The sequence below is a fragment of the Durio zibethinus genome, chromosome 25 (genome assembly GCF_047325235.1).
Source record: "Durio zibethinus cultivar Kanyao isolate XHJ-2024 chromosome 25, ASM4732523v1, whole genome shotgun sequence".
Taxonomy (NCBI): Eukaryota; Viridiplantae; Streptophyta; class Magnoliopsida; order Malvales; family Malvaceae; genus Durio; species Durio zibethinus.
In genome coordinates, this window is record NC_143186.1 from 6,815,376 (window position 1) to 6,839,953 (window position 24,578).

Consider the following 24,578-nt stretch of genomic DNA (forward strand, 5'->3'; position numbering starts at 1 on the left):
TTTTCTGTGGGGAAACAAATCCATTGGTTCTTATCTTATGTCACTGAGTGAAATTTTTATCTTCTATTGTTTCATTTAACTATCGCTCTGTTTTCTTCCCCTTTACGCGAAAGGGGCTGACTTTTATTTACTCGCAAATAAACAGATTTAATAGAGTTAAATTCTTCAAAAAATAGAGTTAATAAAATGATACTTATTTCCCACAAAAATATACATATTTTAAAATATAAAAAATTAATTAAAACTAAAATATGTGTTAATCTTTTATTTCAAATATGAAATTTAAAGTATACTCAAAATTTATTAAAATCAAAATTATATATAAATATGTTAATTTTAAATAGGATATAATAATATGATATAAAAATAATACATACAAATTATAATTAAATTGGGTCTAGTAACAATAAAAGGGTTAATAATATAAATAGTTTTTAAATTATAATAAAATGTTAAATATAACTTTTTTAAAAATTTTGAAAATTTTTAATGCAATACTTTAAATTTTTTTTTATCTATAATAGCCATTTCATGTCATGAAACATGTGTTAGTTATTAATTTTAAAATCTAAGATTAAAATGTTCGTTTTGTAATAGGAGATCTAATCCCTTCGAGATTTTTAATAGAGAGTAGATAGATTTTTCAAGAAGTTTTTTTTTTTTTTTCTTTGAAAGAAAAATATCGTACAATATCACGTTCGGCTTTCAATAAAAATATATCTTTTCATAAAACCATATCTTAAAAAAAAAGAAAAAAGGAATGTAGTATAATGTCCATCCACGATTGAATTCATTTAGCGAAAGATACTAGGTATGTAATAAAACTTTCAAGAATTTAAAACAAGTTGAAAAAAATAATCCTAATATAATGGGAAAAGTACAGATCAATACATGAATTTAAGACAATACATAGTATTTTTTTTCTAGGTATGAAAATTGGGAGGTACAAGGGGAGACGTGGGATTCAAACTTCGGATTTTAATCTTTGTAAAGAAGATGATAACCCTAAGACAAATCTAAGTTGTTGAAGCTAATAGATAATAATCCAACTATAACGAAGCTTTAGTCTATTTTAAGCAGTTGTATACTGAATCTCATTTTTCTCATGATTGTGGTGTCATTTCTGTCATCCTCATCATCATGATCTGTTGTTAAATTTGAGCTGCTTGCCATGCATGAAGGTACATTAGCTGATGACATCAAATGCTGAAATGGATTTGGGGTAATCGCAGCTTCAGCTCCACCTTCTAAAATCTTTACAACATCCCTCATGGAAGGTCTAGCCTCTGGCAAGTATTGGACGCACCACAGAGCCACTGTTACCATTGTCTTGGCTTTTTGCCTGTCTTTTTCTTCAATTTCACATTTGTCCCAAATCTCCTCCAATTCCCCCTTATCAAATTTTTCCCATACTTGTTTCGGAAACCACTCTTGACTCTCACCAAATTTCACATCAAAGTTCCTCCTCCTTCCAACAATCTCAAACAGCATCAACCCGAAACTATATACATCGCATTTGTAGCTTACAGGAAAAGTCATCCAAACCTCCGGCGCAGCATAACCAGGAGTTCCTCCAACCATTGACAAGGTTGCATATGTGCTATCCCGATTGCACAACTTTGCAAGTCCAAAATCTGCAATCTTCGGGCGAAAGTCAGAGCCAAGCAAAACATTTGCAGGTTTAATATCATAATGGATTATTCTCCTATGGCTGAAATGATGCAAATACTCAAGCCCTCTGGCTGCACCAACTGCTATCTCATATAACTTGTCCCACTCAATTTCATTTTTCTTTTCAAACAAAAGCTTGTCAAGAGATCCATTTTCCATGTATTCATAAACTAGAGCTTTGGTCTTTGCTTCAAAGCAGAAGCCATACAGCCTTACTAGATTCCGGTTATATGTCCTTCCTATGGTATTGACTTCAGCCATGAATTGCTCCTCAATCCTCTTATCTATACCATAGTTGCAGAGTACTTTAACAGCTAGTGGCTTTCCATCAGGAAGATGTCCTTGATAGACTGCTCCATACCCACCTTCACCCAACTTGGTAGAGAAATTTGATGTGAAAATTACAAGCAACTGGGATGAAACCTTGGCTGGCTTTTCTTCGAGCATGTGCTCTAAGAGTCTTTCTATTTCTTGCTTATCTGATCCTGGCTCCTTATTCACTGGTGCCTCAGCTTGTGGCGCTGGTTGTTTCTGGATAATAGCCCCCAACACCGTTAAAATTCTCGCTACCTCCGTTGCCGCATTTGCTAGACGAGTAAGGAGCACTGAAATTTTGTGAAGAGGACGTCATTGCTAGTTAAATTCAACCATAAACATGAACAAAATATTTGAAATTGGAAAACCAAAAAATTGAGACATATTTGAACACTAAAATTTTGTTATTAGACCAAAATTTCTCACCTACAAACTTCACCTTTAGCTTCGGCATAGAATCTGAAGATGATATTTTCTTGCCTTTAACATATGGCATGGAATAGGCTTGAGAAAGTAGATGAGGACTTGAGAACAAAGAACTAGAAATTATCTTCTATTGTTCAACAATGGCTTCATCCTTGATCGTAGATAAGCCTTACCCCTATTAATAAGATTACAAGTCAAATGAGCACCGCCTTTTAATTTTTTAAGTCCTTTTCCATTCTCACATGACAAGTCTTTGTTTTTGGCAAAAAATCAAAAGAGCAATGTTTTTGGTAAATTGGACGAAATACTAAAACTTATGAGTTTGGCTTTTTTATTGTTTCAAGGTATAGGGGTCAAGCAAAATGATCTGCTATCAAATCAGGTTGTTCGGTTTTACTGATATTTTTCACTTTATTCACATAAATTGTCTAAGGTGTACCGGGATATTTATTGTGGTTTCCTTATAATATTCTCAAGCATGGTTAGTGACACCATTTGTGTATTATGTGAACAGGCTGTGAAAAGTAGAGATCATCAGTTTTTTAGGTGTTGTTAATCTAAACAAATATGGGAGGATGTGCTGCATTGCTCTGGCATCATCAAGCAGGCTGTTGACTAGAACGAGGAATTTACTTGGATTAGTGAGTTCAGAGTAAAATCTCTTAAGATTACTAAATCTTAAAATTGCTTGGTATGCTCACATTTATTTTATATGGATTCAATGTAACATTATGGGGTATGACCAGTGATTTAAATTGTGGTTATGATTATTTTTTTATCGCGTTGCATTTATCATATTTTCAAATATAATGGAGATTATCATTATAGTCATCACAATTATAATTTTTTTTATTTTACACAATTTGTTATAAAATATAATTATTATAATTATAATAATAAAAACTCTTATTTTATGATTTTTAAAATAGTTTACAACTTTTTTTGTTTTTTATTTTCTTAAAAAAAATTATTCACAAATCTTTTACACTATAACAAAAGATTCATGTTTGGTTTTGTAGCAAATCTTTATTTGAACCAAATTTATATTCAATATTACCTTTCAACAAATCAAATATTAACAAAATATAATATATTTGTATACATTTCATTTAGTCCGAGACCTAAATTGATTAGGCTAGTTCTTTTCAAGTCCAATTATGGAATTTGAGGATTTTCGATTTGATTTTAATTTTGATTGATTGATTGATTTATTTATTTAATCCTTTTTATTTTTTATTTTTATTCAAAATTTTGAAAATTGGCGAAGATTATCTTCTAATGATAAGCTTCATCAGAAATAATTTCAGATTAATCTTAGGATAATTCTTAATTTTATTTAAAATAAATCTGATCGTAATTGATCTGGGACTTTATCAATTCAATCCTTATTTAAGCAGCAACAATTACATAGAAACAAACAAGAAGAAATATAGAAGAAAAACTGAGCAAAGATCAGCTAATCCCAGCGAATTCCTTTTTTCCAAATCTCTACATTACCCACTTTCACCACCACATGAACTCCAGCCTCCATTGAAACCGCCCATTACCAGAGACCATATTTAATTGGATGTCATATGTCATTCCGCGGACCATACTAAGATCATTACTACGGATATCAATTTTACTTATATCTAATGAAAACTTTGATTCTTTTTCCAAATAAAAATAAAATAAAATATTATATTATAAGAATGGAGATAAGATGAGTATAATCTTAAATTTCTATCAAATATGAGATCAGGACGGATAATAAAACACTTGCCTTGTATCCGTATTCATATTTTATATATATATATATATAATAAATAGAATTCTTATTAAACAATATAAATTATTATTTTAAATTAATTAGAATTAATATATCTCTATTTAAAATATATATTAATATATATTTATAAAAAATATATAAATATGAAAGACAAAAATTAAAAAAAATAAAAACTTAATTTTTATTTTTTTAAAAGCTATGGATATGGGATTACTTATATTCTTAAATACTCGCGGAAATAGAGATTGAAATATATTTGAAATACTTATTGGGTATAAATATAAGGATGAATATAATATAAAAATCCAAAAATAAAGATGATAAACGCTTTACTTGTCATGTATCTTAACCATCGACATCCCTAAAAATTACATCCCATTTTCTTATTGGCTAAATTCAAGCAAAGTCAAACTCAAACAGAACAAAAGTTCTGATTCTCCACCAAATAAAAGTGTTGATTCTCCACCTTAGATTAAAGTGGCTGCCAATATTGTCTTGCAATTGATAGTAGATTTATTTGAACGCAATGAGAATTCCAAGTCAGTGAAGCAATTCAAATGGGCTTGGCACTATTAAAAGTTTCAAAAGAGATCATGCCTTAAATGGCAACAATTCATTTTCTTAGCCAATTAAATTTACAAGTCTATGAAATTTATTTTGCCAAGCAAATTCAAGATCAAGCATCAAGCAAATTCTGTATCCGAATTGGACACTGATTCAAGGGTTGTAAAATTGGAAGAAGTTTTAAAAGGAAAATTTTTGATGAACTTCAAGCGTCTTTAGTGCATGACAAGCAAACACACATCCAAGTCTTGAAGTGGGGTATTTGTAGACACCGAAAGTTTGGTAAAAATATTTTAATCAATTAAATTAAATATTTAGTTGGTTAAATAAACTGGTTAAAGATTTATCAAAAATCACTTTGATGGATCAAGATAAAAACACAACTTTACCAATAAAAATTTAAAAACTCATAAATCATTCAATTAAATTCTATTCATGAAATATATTCAATGCTAGGTTTCTAATACCCTTGCTTTGCACGGTTAATTTTATAATTAGGTAGTATTAAATTATAAAATTTTGATAATTATATAATTTTATATTGTATCATTAATATCATAATTTAGTTTTTGGCTGACTATTCTTTGGATTAATTGGTATGTCATTAGAGTTGGCACTTGAAAGTTATGAGTTTGAGAGAGTTTACACATGTAATGTCCTCTTCAATCAGATATGTAGTTGGGTAGGAGGGTTTAAGGGTAGATTAGGAACTTTAAAAAAATCATAGTTATTTTTCTTTTTGAATATTGTACTTAAATTTTAAATATAAATATGAAAATCCAAATAGTAAAGATGAATTAAATTGTTCCTTTTGCCCTAACAATTTGAACATAAATGCTAGTTTAATTCATTTGATGATGAAAAAAATATTGTTTGCATTATGAATTTATTCTACTTAAATTTTATTTTTCAATAAATGATGTGTTTTATTTATCTAAAAAGAAGATAATATCTTGTTACTATTATAAATGTTACAAACTATATATCGACAAATACAAATGCAAAATTAAGTGTAGAAAATGTTAGTGAAAATCTCATGTGTTCACACACTATAATGTTAATTTGAGTAATAATATGCATTATGAATTCTTACAATTTATAATTATAATAAAATTTATATTTCTTAAGAGATTACTTTTGAGGAGTTGAATCCTAGAAAATTCACTCATGTCAATCATATTATATTTGAATTTATTATAAAAATATTGTTAGGACTAAAATTCTTTAAAATTGGTTTATATTAATTATATTTAAGTGGTTTTGCTCTATTAAGATTTAATCTAAATATTATTTGTGAAATTTTTAATCAAATTACATCTTATACATAAAAACAAAAATATATAGATATAAAAAGAATAATAGGTTCTTAAGTTTTAATATAATTGCATCTTAAAATTTATTAAAAAAAAATTCACTACTCTTTACATAAAAATTGATCTTGTGAATCACATTGATAAATTTGTAATTCTAATGCTAAAAAAGACATACTACTAAATAATTAGTTAAAAACTTAGATAAATTTTTTTTTTCATTAAAAAAGTTTAAGACTCAAATTTATCAAATAAAGTAAAAATTTTAAAGAGAAAAAATTAATAGTACAAAGAGCATTTATCATTATTTGTAAATAAAAGAATCAAATAAAAATTATGGAATTTGATTATCCAATTAAAAAATAAAAAATAAAAAATAAATGTTAAATAATAGAATTATTCTTATAATTTTATGAATTATTAGTTGATAAATTTAGAATAAATACAAATTTTAATTAAAACTTTGTTACCCCACATTAGAACTTATTTAATATTTTAACTTCGTGTAAAAATTCAAGTGAACTTGTTTCACGAAATAAAATTTTTAAATTTTTAAGAGACAAATTAAATTACTTATAATTTTAAAAATAATACCTTTTAATTAATGCATTTATCAACAAAAGTATTTGTTAACGATCATAAAATTAATTTATAATAAATTTTAATAATTAATTGTAATAATTGGTTCTTTGGACTTTTTTTAAACTTTTTTATTTCTTCAATTTAAAAAGAATATTTATCTATTAGTGTTTTTTTGGCTTTTTTTTACCTTTTTAATTTTAAAAATAATATTTATTAATTAATTATGTATCTTTGGCTTTCTTTATCTTTTTTATTTCTTCAGTTTTAAAAATAATACTTATCTATTAATTGTGATCATTAATTGTTTTGTGTTTTATTATCTTTTGGTCTTTTACGATATTGAAGATAATATTCACTTATTTAAAATTAGATTAATTGTGACATTGATCATGTTTTTTAGGCTTTATTCACCTTTTGTATTTTAATAAAAATAATATTTATTTATTAATTGTGATACTTTATTTTTTTTTATCTTTTGATTTTCACAATTTTAAAGAGATATATTAAATTGATTATGTATTACTTTCTATGTCTTTTGGCTTTACCCTTTTGTTTTTTTCAATAATATTTATCTATTAATTGTGGTAACTTATTGTTCATTTTTTGTTTTTTATTTTTTCATTTTCTTCAACTTTAAAATTTATATTTATCTATTAATTATGATAATTAATTGTTTCTTTTGGGCTTTTTTGTTTTTTTTGTTTTTTTTTAATTTTAAATATAGTATTCAATTATTTAAAAATAGATTAACTATTATCATTGAATGTGCTTTTTTTTTTTCTTTATTTGCCTTTTGATTTTTTTTTATTTTAATAAAAATAATATCTACTTATTAATTGTGATAATTTTATTAATTTTTTGTTTTTCTTACCTTTTGATTTTTCATCATTTTAAAGAGATACAAATTATATTAATTGGTATTACTTTTTTTGCCATTTAGTTTTTAACAGGCTTAAAAAATATATATTTTAAACTTTTTATTTATTTAATAAAATTTTCAAATAATTTGCATTAATATGTATTTAATAAATTTCATAACAAGAATAAAAAAATGCATAAAATTACTACTAGGTAGAGATATATATATATATATATTCATAATAGTAGTTGCATTACAATAATTTATTTAATTTTAAATTTTAACTAATATATTAAATGATCTTGTAACCCATAGGTTAAAATAACCTACTTGAATAATGGAAAAAGGTTTATAATGTTAGAATATTATTAAAAGTATTCTTCTAAATGGTATATATTTTTATTTGCTATAAACCAAATTTTGTTTAGGAAATTTTAGTTGATGTTGAAAATTACCAATATTGCAATTTAACTCAAAAATTGATCAATTTCTAAAAGAATGAGATACAAACAAATTTACAAGAAAAATATAAAAATTTTTAATGAATTAATTATACTTAAATAATGTGAAAAGGTAAGAAATTCATTATTCAATATTGATTATTAAACTTATTTATCTTTCAAAAGAAGAAACAATCCTTTTAATGAATGTATCAATCTCATGAGAAAGAAGATGCCAGCCCCTAAAAAGTAAAAAAGTTACTTAGAATAATTTTCACTCAATGTTTTATTTACTCTAAATAAAATTATTATATTTAAATGATAAAATTTGTGAATTTGGCATTAAATCTTTATTGTTCATTTGATATCAAATTTATTTAATAAAAAAATTTTCAAGTTTTCTTTTTTGTTATACTTGTGTCTTTTATAAATGAAAATTTATATGAGAATTTGTAGTTTAGACCTAAGCTTTAAGTCATGGATGCAGAGGAAAATTTGTAAAAAAAAAAAAAACAATTATCCTTTTGCCAATTAATAAAAACATAAGTTGTCTAGAAATGTAAGACCTTGAACTTGATCTTTAAGCCACTAATCAATGCCATTAAAAAGATTTATTATCATTGACAAATTCAAGACATTCTTTTGAGTAAAATTAAATTGAGAAAAAAATATAAAAACTTAAAAAATTTAGTCCTCATTTCAATTGTGGGTTTTATGAATTAGCATTAAATCTAAAAAAATTTATCCAAATTCACATATATTATAATATTAATATTTTTATGTGTCTATTCTTTATATTGTTAAAGTAGAAATTCAAATGAAAGTTCTATTATTATAAATTACTACTTTAATTCATATTTTCAACTATGAGTACGAATGAAAAAAAAAAGTATTTGGAGTGTTGTTTTGAGAAGAATTGATTTACAAATAAAATATGAAAATAAACAAATAAATTCAATTAACCATGATATATCTGATATTGAAATTAAATCCTTAGCATCCAATTAAGTTTATATATATATATATATGAATACTATCCATCTTCTATTTTATTATAAAAGATTTTATTATATAAATCATCACTTTAACTTATATTTTAATTAAATAATAGGCACATAAGAATAGAAATAAAAATATTTATTAACCAAGTTAAATGTTGTTTTATGAATAATAAATTGCAAAGCATATGTAAAAATTAAATAAAATTTATAATAGTTTTTATAGTATTTATCAATATTATATTAAACTCTTACCTTCCGTTCAAATTCATATAACATTTTTTCAAATAATTTTTGTGTAGTTGATTTTTTAGAAGAAAAAACTATACAAAAATTCTATTATTAAATCTTCTATTAAAACGCATATTTTAGGCAATTATTGTACAAGAAATAAATATATCCATTTTTATTAATCAAGTTAAGTTATTATTTTGATACAAAAATATTAAATTTAAAATGATAAAGTAAATAAATTCAATCATAAGATTTATACCTTATATGTATTTAATATTAATATTTTCACTTTTCCTTTATGAATATTTGTGTCTTTTAAAAGGAAAAATATATAAAAAGGTTGTATTATTATAACTAAATCCTTATCATTCAGTGCCCGTGTTCAACTGAGGAATATAATGAAATGAAGTAAAAAAAATAACATAAATATTTTAACTAAATATTTTTGTATAATTTTCTTCTATTTAAAAAAGGTCATCTTTTTTATTTCACTCAACTCAAGACCTATAAAATAAAAATGTTAAGATCTAATTGTTAATTAGCAAAGCAGAAAAAAGTTTTAATTTTTAGAATATTTTGGAGACTTTAGTCGAATATTTTATTTAAATTAAAAATTATTGATTTTATTGATTTATTTATTTAATAATAATAATATTATTAAATCTAATGTTGATGGCAAAAAATATTTAACTTTTTTATTAGTAATAATCTAATGTAAAAAAATTCTCAAGAAATAGATAAAAAAATTGAAAGTAATATGGATTTTTAAATATTTATAATCTCAAATTACAAAAAAAAAAAAGCACTAATTTTTTTGGATCTCTTGAAACAATAGTATGATAAATAATCAGCACAAAAAAATTTTATTTACTTACCACAAATAACATAAATAAAATCTTTTAAATATTTTTTGCCATTTCATTCATAAAAATGAATTAATTATTGAATGAGTTTTTGGAAAGACAAAAAAAGCCAATAAATTATAAATTATAATTTTAAATTTAAGATTAAAGAGTTAAAATATTAAATATATTGAAAATAATTATCCATAAACTACATAAATTTATACCATGAATGTAATTGCAAATGTAACATTTCATTTTTAAATACTAAAAGTTTAAAGTAAAATATCTTCATTTAAAAATGCATATATGTCACAAAAACTTATAATTTTATAAGTATATTGTACATTATATATTATAAAATTATAAGAATTATAAGATTATTTTAGCCATTATAATTGATTTAATGAGTTTTATCCTAGTAAACCTTTATATCTATCATTTTAATTAATTTAAAAAGTTTTAAAATAAAGGAGAAAATAACTTACCCAAAAGAATGAATAATGTTTTTTTATTGAGAAAAAAGCTACATTGATCTCGAGTTTTTGAAAAATCTATGTTACTACCTTAACATAAAAAATCAAACTATAATCACATAGAGAAACAATTATCAGTCAAAAGAAATCATTTTTTTAAAAAATAAATTTGTTAACAATATAAATGAATATAAAAACATAAAATATTATATTTTATAGTTTCATTATCACATGAAAATTATGGAAAAAGAAATGAAAAAACTCAATAAATAGATTAAGAGAAAAAAAAAAGAAAAAAATCGGATAACAAAAGCAATTAAAATCTTATCATCACATTGAAACTTAAGTATCAGCTTTCATTGTTAATGAGATCATACATTATCAAAAATTAAAATTCTTGAAAAAAAATTCAAACACAATAAAAAAAATAGAAAAAGAAGCAAATTTTAAGTTAACTTGATTCCCTAAAAATAAAATGCAAATAAAATATTAATTTACACTTAAAAAATAAAATAAAAAATCATGAGACAGTTGTTAAATCAAACATTTCAAACCTCATTGCAACAACTTATTTATTGCTTAAAAAATAAATTCAAAAACATAAGTAAAAATGGGTTCTAAACATGTCTCAAAGGCCAAACAAATATATTTGAACAACAAAAAACATTAATTATGGATCATATAAAAAATAAAATAAACTATAAAGATACAAACATATAGAGAATGTGTAGACACCCATTTGTGTCTAGGACCAATTGGATCGATTTCTTTTGATATTAGTATTTCTGTTATTATTATAGCATATATTATAATATTATGGCATACTATTGTAAATTATTATGGTATTATTAATATTATTATTATACCGTATTATTATTATTATTAGTATTAGTATTAGTATCATTACTATTATTTTTTTTTTGTTTTCTTTGTTTTCTTCTTTCCTTTTGCTCCAATATGTATGTGAACAAGGAAATCAGGAATTAGAATTAGAATCTCACCAGTTTGGTCAAAGTTTTAATGCAAAATCATATCAATATAATTGCTGAAATTCTAGGACCTAAAATCACATTTGGATAGAATTCAATCATAGGATTCAAGCCTGGGATTGATTTTGTCTATTTTCTAAAATCAGTTCTAGAGCTGCCTATAAATTGAACTAGCACTACAAGGACAGGGACACAACTTCTAAAAGAGAAAAGTCTAAAAAATTTTGTGTAGTAGGAGTACTCTGAAATTTTTATTATGGATTTTAGGTTCAATCTAAAGTTTCTAGGTTTGATTTTAGGTTTTTTGGAGGTAGGATTAAGGTATTGGGAAATTTTGGGAGTAATATGGGCAAATTTGGAGAAATCTGGAATTTTTCGAGAAAAACCTGGGTTTGGATGAATTTTTTGATGAGTTTTTGAATTTTTCTGTTGATTTTTTTGGTGAGGTTGAATTTTTTGATGGAATTTTGTGGTTTTTCCAAAAATTGGTGGATTTTTCAATTTTTAGTTGATTTTTTTGTGACTTCTCTAAAAATCGACAGGTTTCCTAGTTTCTAGTTGAAGTTTCTAGTAATGTTCTTAGTTGGATTTTAGAAAAAAAGGCAAAAAGAATCCAACTAGAGAGAAAAAGAGGAAAAGGCTTCTCAGCAAAAAGTACTGAGCTTGACTTTTATACTACCTTTTAACGATGTCGTTCTGGGTGACTTAAGATTTACGTGAACCCGAGTTAAATCCTTGCGCTGTACTATTTCAACCCGACCTAAATCATAAGGTTTTTTTTTATTATTATTTTTAGATTTCATTTTATTTTTTTATCTTATTATTTTTAGTTTTATAATTTTACTAGTTTTTCATATTTTTTATTCAATATTAAATAATAAAAAAATAAAAAATCTTTTCTTTCTAGAAGAACAAAAAAAAACTAAATAAAAAAATCTTTTCAAAAGAAGCTTTAAAAAAAAAAGAAAAGAATAAAGAATAAGAAATTTCATAAATTGATTTCCAAAAAAATATATATAAAGAGTGTAAAATAAATAAATTTTCTATCCTTTAAACTGTTGAAGGATTGATTCAAATTAAGTCTTACCAAACTATTGAGAGACTTAATTCCCAAATTCATACAAAAATCTCATCAAACTATTGGGAGATCTACTTCAAAGTAAGTCCTACCAAACTATTGGGAGACTTACTTTTTTTCGAAATAAAATAATTTAATAAATCTGATGATGAAGCTTCTTCAGAGTGGGACACTAGTCTTCATGAATACTCTTGAGGTGAGAAAATTATCTTAAAGTCGCTACCAAAGTATTGGGATAATTTTAAGACTAATTTTCAATATTAAACAATTCGGTAAATTATAAATATGATTAAGGCATGGATAATTTGAAATCAAACTGGTACCATCAATTGGATGGGCACTATAGGGTGTTATACCTTTCCTATGCATAACCGTACTCTTGAATCTAAACTCTGATTTTATGGATTAGAATCTACTTTAGGTGGCTAATCACACCTAACCAAAAAAGATTGGTGACGACTCCTTTTCATCTATATTTAGCGATAGGTCTACGAATCTATACATTATGACAATTTGGTGACTCTATTGAGGAAATCAAGAGTCAGGCCAGTGAACAATTTCTTATTATCCAAGCCTTGCCTAATAAATTTATGATTTTTTTCCTCTTTCCTATTTATTTTTTATTGCTTATATTTGTTAGTTATTCATTTATTTACTGTATATATTTATTATTTATTTGTATATACATAACATAAACCTTTCCACTCGAGCTTTATCTTTAGAAGGGAATGAAGTACCTATGCTCTTGCAAGATTTCATGTCTCTATATGGGCTTGTAAAACACTCCCACTTAAATTGAACCCTTACCGCTTGTAGCTATGATGGGTGAAGATCAGGGTGCCTTACTAGTCTGTGAAGGACAATGATGTAAGGAACAATTTAGGAACCTTTTAGAATTAACTTACACCATATATAGTTAACCTTAAAAGCCCAACCATAGATAGAGCCTTATCTTCCCACCCTTTGTAGCCAATCTAAATTTCGAGGTCATGCTATTATTTTACTTGTTTTACAGTACCTATTCTATGTTTTTTTCGAACTGACTAACTAATCTTTTTGTCTTCTTTTATTTCCTTTCCTTTTGTGCATATTCATAAACATACTTGTAGATTGTATAGTATTTTTCCCTAAAGGTCATTTCAACAAAAGGTCTTATGGACTCCATAGAACGTCAGGTTTGCACCTCATTTACATTGTTCAAATGTGTCATTTCAACAAAAGGTCTTATGGACTCCATAGAACTTCAGGTTTGCACCTCATCTACATTGTTCAAATGTGACTCTCTCATAGATATAAAGATAGAATTAGAGAAGAAGCAGCAAAAAGAAATAGATTATTTGTCACTTGGTCATATCTTTACACTACCAAAGAAAGTTCACGTGCTTCTCAAATAGAATAATTTGAAAAGCCTATAAGCTATATGGAACAGTATGACTCCTTTAAGGCAGGAAGCTTTCTATAAGAAGTTTAGGCTTATTGCATATCCTTTTTTAATGAATGTTGATAACTCATTCATTAAGGCGATGGTACCATTTTGGGATCTTTCCTACCATTATCTCATCTTCAATAAGGTTGATTTGGTGCCAACTATAGAGGAGTACTCGATTTTAGTGGGCATGCATCTACTATATCTAGACAAAATATATGTGAAGAAGCACAAATTAAGAAATCATACAAAATTGGGCCAGATTTTAAGAGTGGGAAAAAAGATCACAGATTCCTACATTCGAGAAAAAAAAAGCATAAAGGTATCCAAGATTTCATTATCAAGCATCTAGATGATGATTAGAAAATGAATGTAGTTGCTTTAGCTATATATAGGTTGGTCATTTTCCCTAAAGTTTTAGGGCATGTTGAGATAGATGTGGTTGATCTTTTTGAACAAATTGAAAATGGGTGCAATCTTTCCCTAGCTATTTTGACAGAAACGATCAGATCTTTGAATTTTTATAGGCAAAATGATAAAGCAAGATTCATAAGTTGCATACCATTATTGTATCTGGATGAAAAGTCATTTCAAATGCAAGAAGAGTGCCTTAATCAAATCCTAACTAGAGAGTTCTGTCAGAGCATTTGGCCAGGAATAAAGACTCAAAAAGGGTGAAAATGTTTATTACAAAAGCTAACAACTGATCAGGTAAAGTGGCTAGCTCTATGAATGAACCAAAAACTTATGTTGTATCAATGTGGAGATGAGATAGGGGTCTCACTTTTAGCATTATGAGGGTCAACGAGTTATGGGCCACTAATAGTAAGGAGACAACATGGAGCTGAGTAGTTTACTCTTATGACTTATAAGCTCAACAAGTTTGACCTTTCATATAGGGAGCCTGAAACTTTTCAGAAGATTGATAATATGATCAAGGCCTGAAAAAGGCCCAAGAGGGTAAGGCTTAGACCATTTATTAATAAGGCCACTCAGAAGTATATGATTTGGAGAACCAAAAAAGGGCAAGAAGTGGCACTTATGCCTAAAAACCATTACTGATTAGTAGACCATGAGTCAGAAGATGTGCCCCTAGAACCAGAGTCTGCAATGAGAGAACATGAAGTAGAAAGAGAGAAACTAAAACAAAAAATTTTGAAGCTTTAAGAAAAAAAAGACCAATGGCAAAACAAAGCAAAAAAAATAGAAATCCAAGTTCATAGGATTTCTAAGGAATATAGCAAGGCCCAAAAGGTTGTCCGAGAATGAGATGATACCCTTAAAGAATTGAGAGAGCTACGACAAGAGCATAAAAGATTACACATATAGGTGCAAGCCAAAGAGATAAACTAAACAACACAGAGCTAGCTCATAAGAATGAAAAGTTGAAAAAAGAATGTGCACAAATAAAAGATGATTATGTTGAAGTTTAACAAGAAAATGAAATGCTTTCAAATTACATTTTAACCCTAAAACTAAAGTTGGATGACCAAAGAAACCATGTCAAAACACTATGAAAAAGCACAAAGAATTATCCTTTCAGGTGTGGTTTAGCAAAAGAGAAATGTTGGGAAGACAAAGGTACATAGAACATCTCACAGCTTAGATAAACAAAATAGTAATTAAAGTAGGTGAAATGGTAGAAGAGGCTAAGGCACTAAGAGCTTTGATCATACTAGTAGGGGAGCATGAACAGAGATTGCTAAACTTCATTGAGGAGGCTAAAGACCAGTATGAGCAAGTTAGGCATTTTTATAGAGGGATAGTATTAGATTTGATGTAAATAGACTCCTATGAAATAATGAAAGTTCACTTTGTTGAAATTTTAAGGGGCAAATATTTTTTTCCTCTCTTTTTTTTTTCTTCTCCTTGCATTTGTATCACATTCATTCATTCATTCATTATTATAGCATCATCATTGATTTTTTTAATTATGGTACTAAGGTGCAAGAATAGCTACACATTCATATAATACCCAGCTAAAGCTAAGAAGATGGAGCAAGACAATGCAAATAATCTTGACAGAATAAAAAAGGCTAAAAAGGTACTTGAAAAAAAGTTGAGCAAAATTTTGGAAGTCTTAGAAAAAGTAAACAAAAGAAAGGCAATAGAGGAAGATACCTCAACTAAAGCTATTAAATCAATATATCCTTTAGGTTTTGGTCCACAACAGACTCAAACTACTTTAATCTTCTAACCTCAATAAGTAACTTTTCTAAACTACAACTACCTGGGAATGACTTATACACCTGGTCATGAGAACGTTCAAAGTTATGACAATCCTATTTTCTTCAAAAAAAGCAACTGAGCCCATTCAACTCCCTACTCTGGATGAGACAAAGAAGGAAAAAAAGCTGTAAATAGCTACACCTTTGAAAAATTCCAAGACTGATCAGGCAATGAACAGGCTCGAAGAAATATTTTGAGCTGTAGAAGGAATTTATTTCTACAAATCCATGGATACAGTGGGACTTTGCTTAGTACTAGACGTGGTGATGCCACCTAAATTCAAAGTACCAAAATTCAAAAGTATGAAAGCACTAAGTGCCTCATCACACATATCACAATTTACTATCGCAAGATGATAGCACATGCTAGCAATAAAAAGCTACTCATGCATGTCTTTCAAGATAGTTTAACTGCATCTATAACAAAGTGGCATGTCTAGTTAGACAAGACCCGCATAAAGACATAGAAAGACTTGACTTGATGCTTTATCAATCAGTATCACCACATCATTGACATGGCCTTTGACCACCTTTCCTTACAAAGAATGGAAAAGAAAGCATCAGAATCCTTCAAGCAATGCGCCTAAAGGTGGCAAGATGTAGTTGTTTAAGTACAACCTCCTTTAACAGATAAAAAAATTATAGTGCTATTTGTGAGCACCTTAAAGTCGCTATACTATGAAAGAATGATAGGAAATATGACTAAAAACTTTGTTGATATGGTGATTTCAAGAGAGATCATAAAAAATACCATAAAAAATGGCAAACTTGAGGGAGGGGAGTCTTCCAAAAAAGCTCTTAAAAAGAAAAAAAGTGAAGCTTAAGCTGTAAGTCTTGAAGGGTAGTAATTTAGAAGTTATTCTCGACTAACATATCCTATATACCATCACACGGCAAGTCATGCTTCCACCTACCAATCGACTACATGACCTCCTTATCCATCTTCGCCACAGTCTCCTACTCCCTCAATTAACACGACAAGTAGTGTTCGAGAACCATAAACCCAAAAAAGACCTACATTCAATCCTATCCCTATAAAAAAGGTAGAATAGCTTAAAATGTCATTTAACAAGCTGTATGATGCCTTATATGAAGCCGGGTTGATACAACCAGTAGCTTCACACACCTATATGGAAAGATATGTCCCCAAGCAAAGATATAAGTATCATAGTAGAGCTTTAAGACATTCCATTAATGTCTGTAAACAATTTCATGAAAAGGTGCAAAAACTAATAGTCTCTTATCAGATAGGAGTATATGAAAAGTTGAAAGCCTTAAAAAATATTAAAGTATCTATGACAGATAGATGGGTACCAAAGCTTATCACCTTCCACTGTAATGAGAAACCAAAATTAGTTGAGAATAAGTTTGTTCCCAAGCTAGTAGCTTTCAAAATCCCATGCCCATTTCTCTACAAAAATGAGAGGGCAGTAACATAAAGATATAATTATAAGGTGGTAACTCAAGGGTAACAAAAAGTTATGTTAAAGTCTGAATCTACCAACATAACAGAAGTAGAAGGCATAACTAGAAGTGAAAGATGTTATACTTTAAAAATCTTAGAGAGAATAGAAAAAGGGAAAGAAAAGCAAACTGAACCAGAAAAGTTACAAAATTCGTTCTAAAAAAAGAGACTTGTGAGTTTTTTAAGCTAGTCAAATATAGTGAATACTCTGTGGTAGAGCAACTTAATAAGATGCTTGCCAAAATCTTTTTGTTGCACTACTCTTGAATCTAGAACCCCATCATAATGCCTTGCTAAAGGTATTGAACTAAGCTTATGTAACTTATAATGTGTCTGTGAAATATATGTTTCACTTAGCAAAGAACCTAGTGGTACCGCCTCACATCTTTTTCAATGATGATGAGATCCTGCCTGAAGGTAGAGGGAGCACCAAAGCTTTGCACATCACTGTCAAATGCAAAAGCCATATAATAGCTAAAAGATTTATCGATAATGGATCAACTATCAATGTTATGCCCATGTCTACCTTAACTAGATTGCCTTTCGATAAGTCCTATATCTAAAGCAGCCATATGGTGGTCCAAACATTCGATGGGACTAGAAGAGAAATCTTAAGAGATATTGAGTTACCTATATAGATTGGGTTATTTGTTTTTAACATAAAATTTCAAGTCATGGATGTCTCTTTATCATATAATTACTTGTTAGGAAGACCATAGATCCATAAGGCGGGCATTGTCATTTCCTCATTGCATCAAAATATCAAATTCGATGTGAAAAGACAATTGGTGATTATGGCCAAGAAAGAAGACTTATTGGTGACCCAACCTATAAATGCCTCATATGTGGAAGTAGCAAAAGAATCATTAGAATGTTCTTACTGGTGTTTTAAACCTACAACTGTAATAGGTGAAAGACTCAAATTAAGTTAGATTATGATCAATCAAATGATTAACAAGTGCTGGAGTATTGGATTTGACTTGGGCAAAAGCCTTCAAGGGATAAGAGAGCTTTCTAAGATTAACGAGTACAATTGTAGATCAATATTGGGTTATGAGATGAAAAAAATACAAAACAATTACAAGAGAGCAAATAATGGACCAATGGTTGTTTTTCATTTAAATGAGACTTTCATTCTTGAAGAATGCATACACCCAGGGTTAAGGAAGACACAAGAGAAAAAACAAGATGGGAGGAAGCTTTTGGCAAGTTATCCATTCAAATGGTTGATGATGAAAGACAACATGAAGAAGCTTTGGTTTACCCATGCCCACCTGGCTATGAGCTAAAGAATTAGAGTGTCATCTAAATACTTGTTGTTTCTAATATTTTCTCAATGTAATCACAAATCCTAATTGCTTAGACCCAAAAGCGTTAGGATAAACTCTTATGTTTGGGCTTTTTATTTTTTATTATTTTAATAAAAGTAGGAGAATGCATTTTGTCCATTTCTTTTATTCCATCCATTATCCCATCAAAGCAGCTAGCCAATATTTCTTATTTCATTACTTTTTTAGGTCCCCAAATGACTATAAAGGTAATCATGCCAATGATCCATGGTTTAATTTTAAAAAGTCAATTAATACTAATGAATTTGACAATGAAGAGGATTCTAAAGAACACATTTTGCCTCCAAATTTTATGAGACTGATTGAGCAAGAAGATAAATCAATCAAGCCTCATTAAAAAGTTATTAAAATGATTAATTTAGGTGATGTCGAAAAAAAAAAAAAAAAGTCAAGGTTGGCACTTCACTTCCAACAATTGATCGACAATGGTTAAAGGATTTACTTTAAGAATTTTAGATATGTTCACTTATCCTACCAAGATATGCCTGGGCTTAACACTGAAATAGTAGAATATAGGCTACCATTGAAGCCTGAATGTAAATCAGTTTAGCAAAAGTTAAAAAGAATGAAGTTAGAAATATTATTGAAAATTAAAAAGAAAGTAAAAAAGCAATTTGATGTAGGTTTTCTACAAGTGGCCAAATATCCTGAATGGATGGCTAATATAGTACTTGTCCCTAAAAAGGATGGAAATATACAAATGTGTGTAGACTATCAAGACTGAACAGAGCTAGCCTGAAGGATAACTTTTTTTTATCTCACATAGATACTTTGGAGGACAATACAATCTGACATTTGTTGTTTTCTTTCATAGATGGATTCTCTGGCTATAATCAAATAAAAATGGCTCTGGATGACATAGAAAAGACCATATTTATAACTATGTGAGGAACCTTCTATTACAAAGTCATGCCCTTTGGACTAAAAAATGCTTGGGCAACCTATCAGAGGGCCATGGTAACACTTTTTCATGATATGATACACAAGGAGAGTGAGGTATACATGGATGACATGATTACAAAATCTCATAAAAGGAAAAATCATGTAGCTAATCTCAAAAAATTGTTTGAAAGGTTAAGAAAGTTTTGGCTCAAGCTAAATCTGGCCAAATGTACATTTAAAGCTAGGTCAAAGAAACTGTTGGGATTTATAGTTAATGAAAGAGAGATAAAAGTTGATTCGAACAAAATTCATGCCATCAAGAATTTATCCTTGCCAAGCACACAAAAAGAAGTTCAATGTTTTTTAGGTAAATTGAACTAAATCTCTCAATTTATTTTTTAACTCACCTTTAAATATGATTCCATTTTCAAACTCCTTCAAAAGAATAATCTTGATGAATGAAATGAGGAATGACAAAAGGCTTTTGGTAAGGTCAAGCAGTACTTATCAAATCCTCTAATATTAGCACCACCTATTTCAGGAAAACCACTAATTCTATACATAATGGTACATGAGAAGTTAATAGGATGTGTACTGAGATAGCAAGATAAATTCGATAAGAAAGAAAAAGCCATTTATTACTTAAGTAGAAGTTCACAGAGTATGAGTCCAACTATTCATCACTCAAGAAAATGTGTTGTGCTTTGGCTTCGACAGCTAAAAGACTCAAGTAGTACGTGCTTTACCATACAACCTAGCTACCTAGCTCATAGCTAAATTAGATCCTATCAAATACATCTTTAGAAGCCATCACTATCAGGAAAAATAGCAAGATGGCAAATAATGCTCTTGAAATATGACATAATGTATGTTAACCAAAAAACAATCAAAAGAAGCGTTATTGTCGAATTCCTCACGGATCGAGCTATTAAAGAATATAAACCTATGAAACTAGATTTTTCAGATGAAGAATTAATGGCTATCTCGAGAATAGAAGAAGAAAAAAATGATGAAAAAACATAAAAAATGTACTTCGATGGGGCTACCAATGCTATCGGGCATAGGATTGGAGTAGTTTTAATATCTCCAATAGAACATTACTATCTTGCTATAGCAAGATTAAACTTCAATTGCACTAATAATGTAGTTGAATATGAGGCTTGTGTTATGGGACTAATGCTACTTTGGACAAGAAAATTAAGGTGTTAAAAGTGTTTGGGGATTTAACTCTAGTCATTTATTAACTCAAAGGTGAATAGAAGATAAGGGATTCAAAACTCATCCCTTATCACAAATGCATTTAGAGCTATGTAAACAATTCAAGGCAATCCAGTTTGAACACTTATGTGGTGCACATGCAAACAAACATGTGATGGCTAAATAGATTATGCAGGCTGGATGTTATTGGTTAACAATGGAAAGAGATTGCATTGATTATGCTTAAAAATGTCACAAATGCCAGATTTATGCTAATAAAATTCATGCTTTGATTAGTGCTCTACACGTTATGACGCCACCTTGGCCATTTTCTATGTAGAGAATGGATGTCATTGGTCCCATTACCCCAAAAGCCTTAAATGGGAATAGATTCATTTTTATGATGATTGATTACTTCACTAAATGGGTCAAAGCTGCTTATTTCACAACTATGACTAAAGCAGTGATCTGCAAGTTCATTAAAAAAGAGATAATCTGTAGATAAAATCTCTCAAAAAAATAATCTCAAACAATACAAAGAACTTAAATAACAAGATGATGCAAAAAATATGTTCTTAATTCAAGATCAAACACCATAATTAAGCTCCATATCATCCAAAAATGAATAGGTTAATAGAAGTTGCAAATAAAAACATCAAAAGGATTCTAGATAAGATGACTGAAACTACAATGACTGGCGCAAGAAATTACCTTTTGCTCTGCATGCGTATCAAACCTCTGTGTACACCTTTACCGGGGTAACTTTATTTTTCTTGATTTATGGAATGGAAGCTATATTGCTAATAGAAGTAGAGATCTTGTCCCTAAAAGTCCTAAGGGAAGTGGGATTAGAAGAGATTGAATGAGTCCAAGAGTGCTATGAATAATTAAACTTCATTGAAGAAAAAAGATTAGTGGCACTCTATTACGACCAATTATACCAAAAAAGAATGATGAGAGCTCATGACAAAAAGGTCCAACCTTGTCAATTTTGAGAAAGAGAGTTGGTATTGAAAATAATTTTTCTAAGTCAACATGATGATAGGGGAAAATGGACTCTGAATTAGGAAAGACCATATGTTGTAGAAAGAGCTTTTTCAGGAGAAGCCTTATTCTTGTTAGAAATGGATGGAGATGAACTTTCTAAACTTGTTAATTCTAATGCTGTGAAAAAGTACTTTGCTTGACCTAAAAAAAAGAAAAAAAAGGAAAAGTTCAAGTTGAAATATGAAACGATTGCTTGAACAACAAAAAAAAAGAAGAAAAGTTCAAGTTGAAAACCTGAAAAAGTGACTTAAACCCAAAAAAAGAAGAAGCTCAAGTTAAAAACTTGAAAAGGCAGCTTGAACCAAAAAAAAAAAAAAGTTCAAGTTGAAAATCCAAAAAGGTCAGCTTGAATTGAACGAAAGCAAACTTGGATGAATAGAATATGGCATCACTTGAAAGGCATACTAAAGACAGTGAATTTAAAAAAGCTTTGAGGTATTGGGGCATCGTATTTTGGTTTAGTTTTTGAAGAAATCCAATATTTATTGTCATAATTATCTGATCATTTATCTTGGGGCATTGCTATCCCAAATAGCCATTCTTATACACTCTCCTTTTGTTTCTATGCCATCATTTGTAAGTTATTACTTATCTGAATAAATGCTAATCATCTTATTTTCCTTTCTCAATTTTATACATTGCCAATATATATATTTGTCTTTTTTTTTATACCTTGCCATGAATAGAAGAAATGCATAACTTGCATCTCATATTTTGAAATTGAGATAATGATTAATAATTGAATAAAGTCATAAGAAGTTGTGTTTTACTTTAAAAAAATTGAAAGAGACATGGACCAAGGATGAATCCCTCCACATAAGAGAAAATTACTAATTTCCAAAGCTTTCCTTAGGATGGAGAGAAGTACTTATTCAAGGTAATGAATGATAGTTTCTTTGTTAAAGAGATATAGAAGTAAGAATGCAAAAGCCTTAGTACCATGATTAAAGTTTCATTTGCATCATAGATAGGGCATGCATGTGCATCATTCACCTAATCTTGGCTCAGTTTCGATTATTTTTTGACTTATGGTTTTGTTTTAATCATTTATTTTTGACCTTGACTCAGTCTTGGTTGCTTCATTTTTTGACTCATGGTTTCATCCCAGTCACCCAATCTTGGCTCAGTCTAAATCATTTTCTGAATCGTGGTTTCATTTCGATCATTTATTTTTTGACCTCAACTCAATCTTGATCATTTTATTTCTTGACCCATGGTTTTGTCTTTATCACCCGATCTTGGCTTAATCAAGATCATTTCTTATGACTAGTGGTTTCATCATGGTCATTTATTTTTGACCTCAACTCAATCCGAGTCACTTCATTTCCTGACTCATGGTTTCATCCTGGTCACCCGATCTTGGCTTAGTCCAGATCATTTTTTGTGACTCATGATTTTGTCCCAATCTTTTATTTTTGACCTAGACTTGATCCTGGTCATTTCATTTCCTAACTCATGGTTTCATCCCGGTCACCGGATCTTGGCTTAGTCCAGATCATTTCCTGACTCGAGGTTTCATCTCGATCATTTATTTTTCTATCTCGACTTGATCCTGGTTACTTTATTTTCCAACCAATGGTTTCATCCTGATCACCCGATCTTGGTTCCATCCAGATCATTCTTTATGACTCATGGTTTCATCCTAATCATTTATTCTCGACCTCAACTTGGTCCTGGTCCTATCATTTCGTGACTCGTGATTTTCTCTCGGTCACTCAATTCTTGACTCAGTTCAAATCATTTTCCAGACTCGCATATCATTCCCATTCATTTTCAAGTGCTAGTTTGACTCAAATAAAATGGGTGTCTAGGTCTTTGCAGCATCCTTATCTAACAAAGATGGGCAAAGAGGGGCCTCTGTAGACACCTATTTGTGTACGGGACCAATTGGATCGATTTCTTTTGTTATTAGTATTTTTGTTATTATTATGTCACTGAGTAAATTTTTTATCTTCTATTGTTTCATATAACTAATGCTCTATTTTCTTCCCCTTTATATGAAAGGGATTGACTTTTTTTTACTCGCAAATAAACAAATTTAATAGAGTTAATAAAATGATACTTATTTCCCACAAAAAATACATATTTTAAAATATAAAAAATTAATTAAAAATAAAAATTAATTTAAATTATACTCAAAATTTATTCAAATCAAATTTATATATAAATGTGTCAATTTTAAATATGATATAAAAATAATACATAAAAATTAAATTGGGTCTAGTAACAATAAAAGGGCTAATATATAATATAAATAGTTTTTAAATTATAGTAAAATGTTAAATATAATTTTTTAAAAAAATTTTGAAAATTTTTAATGTAATATTTAAACTATAAATTTGTTATCTCTAATAGCCATTTCATGTCATGAAATAGGTGTTAGTTATTAATTTCAAAATCTAAGATTAAAATGTTCGTTTTGTAATAGGATA

The 24,578-nt window shown here is 28.3% G+C and overlaps 1 protein-coding gene across 1 annotated transcript; it reads right to left on the minus strand.

Annotated features, from left to right (window-relative positions):
• Positions 1-880: 880 nt before the first annotated feature.
• On the minus strand, positions 881-2,482 carry LOC149511565 (rust resistance kinase Lr10-like). Its single transcript, XM_089754344.1, has 2 exons — positions 2,413-2,482; positions 881-2,276 (listed from the first exon to the last, which is right to left on the minus strand). The coding sequence occupies exons 1-2, from the start codon at positions 2,480-2,482 to the stop codon at positions 1,063-1,065; spliced, it is 1,284 nt and encodes a 427-aa protein (XP_089610470.1). The 3' UTR covers positions 881-1,062.
• Positions 2,483-24,578: the final 22,096 nt, after the last annotated feature.